The sequence below is a fragment of the Chenopodium quinoa genome, unplaced genomic scaffold (assembly GCF_001683475.1).
Source record: "Chenopodium quinoa cultivar QQ74 unplaced genomic scaffold, ASM168347v1, whole genome shotgun sequence".
NCBI lineage: Eukaryota > Viridiplantae > Streptophyta > Magnoliopsida > Caryophyllales > Amaranthaceae > Chenopodium > Chenopodium quinoa.
In genome coordinates, this window is record NW_018742205.1 from 2,251,097 (window position 1) to 2,261,104 (window position 10,008).

Consider the following 10,008-nt stretch of genomic DNA (forward strand, 5'->3'; position numbering starts at 1 on the left):
GCATTTCTACATTCATTCCCACATGGATCCAATTCATTATGAGTTTATGACCCACCATAAAAAGATTTAACCATGGGCTTAACTCTTGTACTATGTCAAATAAACAATTCAACCAAAAGACTAAGACTACTTTATTAGGAGTTAGGAGTCTTAGGATCTCTCTATTTAGATTTCTGTAGCTTTTGCTTTGAGTTTGACCTTTGAAACTCTTTGGTACACTATGAATTCATGATGAACGAAGAAATGTAAATTTGACTGCTAATGTGAATTACGGAGACTAAATTAGTAATGGTTTATTGCTACTTTAAATTTCAATCCAGTGCACTGCAAGTCAATAGAGATTGATATTGGAACATTTCGTTATTTTCCTGATAAAATTTTAAATTTGGATGTAGATTATAGTCAGATGCATATGTAATAAGTAACACGTCTCTCATGTCTTCCTAACCATCCCCCCCCCCCCCCTACGGCCCTACACTCAAAAAAAAAAAATGGAATTAAACAAAACGTGACTTTAAATTTAACTGTGTACTCCCTAAAAAAATAAAGACAGAATTAAACGAAATGTAACTTTAAATTTTATTGTGTAACCGAGAAACAAGCTTAACAGTAGAGTTCACACACTTTAAATTTTATTGTGTAACCGAGAAACAAGCTTAACAGTAGAGTTCACACATTTTCAACCATGAAGTTGGAGCATTTAATTTTCTTTGATATCTTAATGACGGTTGTTTGTTTGTTTTTATGTGGTTGTAGACCTTGTAGTTTATCATTATTTTCCTACCCAAAAGCCTATTGTATCCATTATTTTAATTTGTCATTTTTCATTCCTGTCCCCGTTCCGTTATTGACCCCCTCTCATATCCAAATTGTAAAAGTTACTCGTATGTTGTTGTGGTGATCTACTGTGTGTGTTCAATATAATGAGCTGTTGGATGTGTATTACAATACATTATTTTTATCATATTCTTACTCAGATACAGAAAATAAATTATAGTTGGTCCAACCGTAATAGATGACTAGATGCCACCATCAGTTTTTATTTGTTGCAATACAACATACACTTTACAAACTTTTGTATAAAATAAGATATCATATTATAAAAATAAAAAAAAAAAAAAAAAGAAAAAGATATCATATTATACAAGATAGATTAAATATCCATAATTAAGTTTTGCTTAGCAAAAAAATGTAATAGAGTACTTCCCCTGTTCTTCAACACTGATGTAACCTTCAAACTACAAATGGTGGAATTAAACTGGGGAAGTAGCCCACCATATAAGGTTTTCGAGCTTCTTCGAAAGTTACAAGGGGAATGTACTGCTTAGGGGATGAATTCAGATCAACCAGAGCTAGCTCCCAACTCTTTGAGACCACAATGGACTTGCCAGTCCTTGTGAATCCCACCAAGCTAGAGTACGACCACGATTTCGAGTTAGAGGATAGTGAAATTAATTCCACAACCTCACCGGATTGCTTCATCATCGATAAATAAGACTCCTTATGCATGTTCGAGCTGCACAGGGACAAGCACCCTCCCATGACACACAGAAAGTGATCATGAAAACCAGCACTCCTAGGAAAAAGACCGGGAATTTCATCAAACTTCTCAAGTTTCAAATTGAAACCTACAATAACATTCTTCCTAGTAGGATCTCTTGTCGCCATGATCCAATAGAGTGTGTCGTTCACCACAACACCGGGGTTAGTTTTGGCAAAAGAAACGCAATGATCAAGCCCGTGATCATGAATCTGTTTCCATTCCTTGGTCTGCAATGAGAAAACAGACACACTGATTTCTTGAGTGTCATAGCTTTCCGCTATTCTCACCACCTTATAGTCATCAATAGAGGAAACATACGCGAAACCCCAAGAGATGCGGTAGTTATAAGAATACAAGCAGAGGTCAGAAAACTTCTGCCAATTATAAGCAATGGGGTTCCAAACATAGATGTAACCTGCTAAAGAATCTGATAAACATACTAGGCCGTTACACGAACCTACCAAACAAAGCTCATTTAGGCTGTTACATTCAAAATTAGGTTCTAGTTTCACTAAGGAATAATCAAGCACTTTTTCACCTTCTTGAAGGTAGAAAAGATAGAAATCTTTTTCTGCTTGAATAAAGAGGCAGTCTACAGGAGAAGAGGGACAAAAACTAGCGTAACAACTTTTTAAATGAACATTAGCAAATTCTTTAGAGGAGACAGTAGTGTACCATTCTTTGGAAACCGACTTTGATCTAAGCAAGGATTTGATAGGCAGTCTAGCAAGTATCTGATGCATTAGTATATCGCGAGGGAGCTCACTTTGCTGCTCAAGAACATCTTCGTCTTGATCCTTAGTAACCTCCCTCGCGCTTACAATGCTGCTTACTCTGGCAGTATTGCAGGATTCAGAAAGCAATCTGATTCCTGAAACTATCTTCCGATGATGTTTCTGACGGAGGAGGATTTTCAGACAGGTACTATTATCTTCATATTCACAAGTATTCATTAATAACTCACTCATTTGATTCATTCTTTCCTATTTCCTTTCTTTTGCTTCAGCTAGAGAAGGTGTTATGGATACTCTCATTTGGCAGTTGGGTTGCTCTATAAATACAAGAAAAAAAATAGAAGCATGTGTTGACAATTGTGTTTCCTCCCACCTTAATAATTAATTGGAATGCACAATTTTGATCATTAATATATTTGATATTTTATACACGAATAACAAAAAGTTAGAATTTTAAAAATCAAAGTCAATATATTTATGGCGCAAAAGGACAATTATTATTATTGTGATTAAATCCTAAATTTAAATGTTAATGTTGAACACGAGTACGTGTACAAGTGTGAATACTAAAGGTTATTTTAAAAATAAGTTTTTCATGTCCAAATTGAAGACTTAAATTTAATTAAAGAATACAAGAAACATGAACCACATAAACAATTAATAAGAAGATAATAGTTTGTACATAATAGAGATCGTTTTGCAGCCAGCAGCCTCTATTCTCCACATAAATGAAAAAAGTATTAAAATCATAGTGACAAATGATGACATAAAAGCTCATTATTCTTTTTTGGTGCAACAGCATTTCATTATTAAAATGAAAATAGCTATCTTAATATTGGATTAGGATGCCAAGCCAATCATGACAGAAGTTAGACAGTAATTAACAAACTATTTAGTCTTAAAAAGCTAAATCAACAAGTAATCTTACATATATCATCGTCCTTTCTCCACTAAATTCCCAACAGTTCTCATCCTTTTCTTCAATACAATATAGGTTATAATTAATGACTATAATCCATTATTAGGAATCCAAATTACCCCCTCTAATTGCCCCTTAAAAAAAGCACTAGAAATTTGCAGGAAATTCCATATAATGTTCATTTAATAACTATATTATAATCATGGAATTTGGCTCTTGCAAATAACAAAAAGACAGTAGAAATTTTAGACAGATTTAGAAGTAAAACAAGATTCCTGTAAAAGATTACAGGATAATCATGTAACACGAGGGCATGTGTTTGAATCCACCTAACTATTATCCCTTATCATCTTATCTTTTAAGTCAATGACTAAATCCAGCTTCAACAGCAAGATTTCATAAACAATTCCCACGTTTACAGACAGCAGAGTTCTAATTTAAAGAAACAGATCCTATCTTATTAGACCTATCAAATTGAGATCATCATTTTTGGTCACACATCTTAGGATAAAATTATTTGGGCTAATTTTGGTTTGGGGTTGATGACTGTGTTTGAGATTTCAAGATTGTCAGGCAGGCTGTTATTGGGTATTTTCCGGGTTAACTTCTGACATTTCAACCTTAACTCGAGTTTAAAACCCAACTACATCGCTGGAATAACATGGTAAAATTCAGAGGACTCTTGCAGAAGGGTACTGTAATGAGGATAACCGAAACTGACTGTATGCACTGGTGCTACCAGAATTATACTAAAATTAATCCTACGATATATACAATCTGACATTCTGATCACTCATAAACTCTAATCCTTTCAGCTTGCAACTTCCAGTGACCTGATAATTGAGGATACAGAGAAGCAAGTATGGCTAACTGTAGGGCCAGATGAATCTACCATCACTAGTCCGATACGGCACTACCCCACTGTCCACCCACCCCCTCGCCCCCGCCAACCAAAATCATACAAGAGTAACTGTAAGACCGGACACGTGGTGGTAAATCTCATGGAGCTTTCAAAGGACAGTTTGGGTGGGTCTCTAAGCATAAATGCTTATAAAGTTATAATTCTCCCCAAATTCGACTATAGCAGGAATTTCGTCCATGTGGTTGCCCATTATTGAGCACATGAAGGCATGACCCTCTTCTGAGCTAGATCTTATTAGCTATCATAAGACTCTGTCCCCAGAGTCCAATACAGATAAAACAATGGAAGGTTATGAAGGTCTGAAATCAGAAGTTTTTAATTCCGGAAGAGAATCAGTGATCCAAATGCAGAGCTTCATAAGCATTATATACTTACCAAACTTAACATCGAAACTAGCATCTGATTGTGCTTGCGCACACTGCACAAAGACACGCACTGAGAGACGACCTGTCAAAAAATATATTTCAAGCAACTTACTGACATCATCATGCCATTCATACAACAATTAGTTCAGTATTGTAACAACAGAATGCCAAATGCCATTATTTGGTAGCTTAGATATACTCCAACAGAGAAGTCAATTTAACATTGCAGCACTATCTCTGGTCAAGCACTACAATAAACTAGTGGTAAGAACTGGCAGCTTACAAATTCTTATAAGCAGAGCATGTATGACTGTATGTTCAGATTAGAATGATGAAGATATCTGGGCGGTAAAATGGTAATTACAAAGTTCAAGTCACCAAACTTGGATCCTTACAACAAATTAAGGAGCTCTATGAAAAGTTCTTACAGACATTACTGTTGTAATTTACAGCTTTTCAGAATGCTTTTCGCCAAAGGTTATCTAAGAACCGCTATCATCTAGGATCAATACAGGCTACAGGTAAAAAGTCCATCACTTGATACTTAATCTTCTTACATCGCACATCTTCATATAAAAATCGCATTATCCAGTTAGGCAATGAATTAATGACAACAATGAGTCAATGACTCAATTGGCCAGTTTGGATCTTACAGGAAACCACAGTAACAGAGCATGTGCCTAACAAATCTAGCACATAGCAATTAGGGGTCGACCTAGATAATAATAAGGCTTGGTGAGAAAAGCTCAATGTTGGACAATAATAGTAATGTCTTCCATGTTCTATGAACCAAAAACTTCCTGAATGTCTAATAGGTGTGAGTTATACACTTAAAGTTGTGTACAGGTCTTTACAAAGGTAAGACTCGATCAGTATTATTATCTGATAAGTCTTAAAAGCCCCCTGAGTGGTGCCACGAGGTCTAAATTCGAATGAATTGTCATGAGGCTCATGACTGATTTTAGATGCTGTATAATCTATGGTCTCTGAGTTTAAGTGGCCATTCTGGACTCTCAGAAGTCAGAAGCTCCTTGGTGCTTCAGGATGCTTACATCCAAACTTTCCACCAGCCTCTGAAAACGTACAAGTCACAATTTGAACATATGGCCTTTGAAAGGAGCTTTCATACAATAATATATATTACCTCATTACCACTAACAAACATCCTACCTAGGGCCGGTTAGAGAAAGCAGATTTGTTTAGCCTCACATACACAATTGAGAAGAAATACTTTTAGCCTTTGGAATGGGCCTTACCACGCTTAAATATTGTTTGTTATTATCTAATGCAGTAGTAGCCAATGGCTACAAGTCACCTTGAAAATCTTACAAGGACCCAAAGAAACTTCCTCCTGAATTCCATAGAAAATTTCCACTAACTTAGAAAATAAGCCAAACTGGCTACTTTGGCTTTTTTACTTGGGGTGGGGGGACAGATTATCTAAATCAATGGTTTTGTGGCCTTTAACATAGCCTCAACGACACTCAGAAGATGAACTAAAAAAACAGTATGCAGCAACTGAAAGATGTTAACAAGCATGGAACTCAAATTCACAAAATATCATAAGTCAGAAAATGAGATACATCTGCAACTAAAAACAGCATCACAAAATGATAAATGTACCATTCCGAAAAGATGTCCATTAACTCCATTTTGCATTTCCTCATCTGCTTTCTTTATCCATTTTTTTAGGGAGATGAGGGTGATTATTGCAGAACATAGATACATCTTTGTTTACTACAGCACAATTCATAAGGTAGTTTACATGCAACAAAGTAATCTATACAAAAAAGAAGTGATAACTGTATCGTTCCACAATATTGGAACATTCAAGAGAAAGGAGAAATAGGACTCCGAATATAATTCACTACCTCAATATCACCCAAATCTTTCACTAATGACATAAAACGTGGCTGACCTTGATCCGGATCAGCTAGCAAGAGACATCCATCATTTGTTTGGACCAAAACTTTCCCGCTATCTAAGCATCCATAGAAGTTATCCAAACCTGGAATCATGTCAATCTTGAAAAGTTTCGTCCAAGAATCCCACACCCCATATTGGATCAACATCCACATTTCCACCCCACCATAGATATCTTCACCCCAAGCACACAATGATCCATTCATCTCACTCAATTTAAAATCCATAAAATGATCATTACGCCAAAACACCCTAGGCATCTTCACATCCTTGAAGCTCTCATCAACCAAATCAAACCCACTTATACACTTAGCATTCGTTCTTCGAACTTGGGTTGTAACCCAATGCAATGTCTCTTTAACCAATACTCCTCTACCACCCAAGTAAATCGAAAATTCATCTTCATCAAAAGCTCCGATTTTCTTCCAATCATTAGACCTTAATGAATAAATATACACAAAATTCTTATAACTCTTCCTCTGAAGACCACCAACCAACAACAAATAATCATTTTTACAAGAAACAAACCCAAACCCAAAAATCAATTTCCCTTGAAAATTCCCTAGAGGATCTGACACATGAAGAAACTGACCCATTACTGGATTATAAACACGAAAGTTATACCCAAATTTACTAAAAGCAGTTCCACGCCCAAAACATACTAACCCATTACATGAACCAATTAAGAAAGTATTCACACCATTATCATCAAAATGAAGACTTTTAACCTTAATCAAACCCTTTTCATCATAATTATCATTTGGGTATCTATCATATGCAGAATAATTAAGAATATAAAAATCATAAGCAGATTTAATAAACACACAATTTGAGGGCACAAAAGGGTTTGAAATAGTGCATTTGAGATGGGAATTGATGAAATTTGGGGTGGAGATAATGAAATTCCATGTTTTTGAAACAGATTTGAAGCGGGTTAAGGAATTTACCGGTAATCTTGGAAGGATTTCAGAAAAGATGAGTTCTTCAGGAAGTTCAACAGAATTTAGGGGTGATTGAATGGGGTTGTTTTGGGGTTTATCGTTTGTTTTCTTCAACCTCTGTTTCTTCCTTTTTCTGTTTCTTTCGATTGATCTCATCATTTTAGAATGGAGGGTTTTGGTTTTTGGAGGGGGCAACCGGAGGTTTTGCCGCCGGTGACAAGAAAATTTTTTGAGCTTGACTTTATTATATACCAATGTATCTGCGTTTGACTTCTTCTTTGATCGTTGATTTGTTAGACGTATTTTTTTTACTCTGTATTATTATACAGTATTTTCTGTATTTTTTTTTTTTTGGTGTTACTGTATTTTCTGTATGAATGAGGTACATTGTGAGTTTGTGACAAATTAGATGGAACCCCAACATGCTTTCTCCTGTCAAAAAAAAAAACATGCTTTCTTAAAAAAAAGATGGAACCCCAACATAACTTTTTTTCTTTTTTTTTTTTCCATTAAAAAAAAGATAAAATAACTTATGTGAATAATATTCACCATCAATATCAATTAAAATAAAATGGATGAACAATTTTTGTTGGATCTATTTAAAAAAAATAAAAAAATTTAATTGGAAAAACCAATCTATACATCCTCAAATAGTCAAATCGCGCTTCCCCTTAAAGCCAAGTAAGTAGTAACCCAATGCTTGATTAACCTCCCAATAACAATAATTAGATGAACCCCGTGCGATGCACGGTTTGTTTGAATATTTTTTTTTTTTTTTTTTTTTTGTTTATGTGCTAAAAGTTGTTATATAATTTGATAAAATTCCTAGTATCAAAAGATAATATTTTATATTTAATTAATTTAAAGTTAAAAATCTCATTCGCCAATTTTTCTTATGTGGCATTTGAATTATTTAATTCTAAAAGAAATTAATAATCTCTTATTTAATTGGCTAAAAAACTAAAATTAAATCCTACGTGCCTCTCTAAAACTCGGGAAAAAAACTCCCCTTTATATACGTACTAATTTTGTACCCTAGGCGATGCCCAATATGTTTATTGAAATTTAGGATAAACTTTTTGGCGGATATTTAGACATGCGATATCATACTTAAATTATTTTTACTAAACTGAAAGTATTTTTATTAACTAAAATTATTTTTACTGATTAAAAAACTTTTTTTTTGTTTTTTAATCAGTAAAAATAATTTTAGTAACTTTTTGCAAACACAATGACCATATTACCCTTACTTAAACAACTTAGACATTTAATTAGATCACTAACCTAATTTAACTTTTTACCTAATAAATGTAATACCCCGTATTTTTATACGTATTTTAATTTAAATAAGTATTTCTTAAAGTATTTAAATTATTCGAAATGAATTATTTATGGTGTTCCATTAATTTAAAAAGAATTATTTTAATTAAAAGTTATTTTTAATTATTTAACAATCTTGAAAATATTTTATTCATGATTTGGAAATATTGGGGCATCTAATTTAATAAAAAGGTAATTTCAAAGTCAGTGGTCTTTAAGGAAAGTCAAAATGTTAGTTTGAATAGGAAAGGGATCATTAAGGGTAGTAAAGGAATTTTAAGTAGGAGGGTTATTGAGAGAGGGTATAAATACCCATCATATGAGCAAAATCAAACTTTATTCAAGGTGGAGAATACCCAAAGGTAAACTCTCTCTCTCTCCTCTTATTTTCTTTCCCCCTTAATTTTTCCCCTTCCCCTTTATTTTATTTTTGGTTCATCACCACCCACACACACACCACCACCACCACGGCTGCCCACTGGCCGACGGCTACCACCACCAACACTCGCTGGCAGCAGCGGCCACCAAGCAGGCGCGGCAGCAGCCCGGCCTTGTGGTCGTGCGCCGGTGGTCGAACAAAAAAAAAATTGTTCTTTTTTATTTTAATTCAATCCACCCTTAATCTAATTATTGTTTTTGGGTTTTGTGATGATTTTTATGATGTTTGATTTTAAGTATTATGTATATATATTTTTAGATTTGGTTTTGAATTAAAAAGCCCTAAATTACAAACCCTAGGTTTCTAAGTTTATGAATATTGATGGAAATTGTTTATAGGTGATTTAAATTATTGAAATAGGTGTTTTTAAAACATAATTACAATAATTTTAGATGATTTAATAAAACTGAAATTTTTATATATAAGCTATAATTATGTTTCTTGAAAGGATTTTTAATTACCCATTAATTGGGAATAAAAGTAATAGTTTTAATTAAATTTCAGCTTATTTTAGAGGGTTTATGAGTGATTTAAAGAGTGTATATATTGCTATAAATTTATATTGAATAGGTAATAATGCCTCTTTGTAATTTTGGTTTGTAGGAGATTTCAAAGTGAGTGATTTTATTTAGTCGTGGCGATTTTGATATCGTATTCAAGGTATGTTCGCGTACTTGGTAATTAATTGAATATGTAAAAGCATGCTAGGCTTTGATAAATTAATTCCGAGTAGTATCATGATAGGTGTTGGTTGGAATTTGTTGATTGGATTGATGTTGGTGGATGATTGTGATGTATGAATTATTTACTGTGAGTTGGTGATTGGAATTATTTGTATTGGCATGTTGATTATGAACCACACTTTATTATTGCCATGATAGAGAGCATGTTTAATTAAACTA

The 10,008-nt window shown here is 33.9% G+C and overlaps 1 protein-coding gene across 2 annotated transcripts; it reads right to left on the reverse strand.

Annotated features, from left to right (window-relative positions):
* Positions 1 to 997: 997 nt before the first annotated feature.
* LOC110728758 (F-box/kelch-repeat protein At3g06240-like) lies at positions 998 to 8,126 on the reverse strand. Of its 2 annotated transcripts, XM_021908414.1 has the most exons (3): positions 7,354 to 8,126; positions 4,494 to 4,565; positions 998 to 1,770 (listed from the first exon to the last, which is right to left on the reverse strand). In XM_021908414.1, exons 1-3 carry the CDS (start codon positions 7,504 to 7,506, stop codon positions 1,234 to 1,236), a joined length of 762 nt encoding a protein of 253 aa, XP_021764106.1. In that variant the 5' UTR covers positions 7,507 to 8,126; the 3' UTR covers positions 998 to 1,233. The 2 variants fall into 2 exon arrangements, with proteins under 2 accessions (XP_021764106.1, XP_021764101.1); XM_021908409.1 differs by lacking the exons at positions 998 to 1,770; positions 4,494 to 4,565 and having other exon boundaries at positions 6,087 to 8,104.
* Positions 8,127 to 10,008: the final 1,882 nt, after the last annotated feature.

Bases quoted from the DNA above. Each gene is read 5' to 3' on its own strand.
- LOC110728758 (XM_021908409.1), bottom strand. From the start codon at position 7,506: ATGATGAGATCAATCGAAAGAAACAGAAAAAGGAAGAAACAGAGGTTG.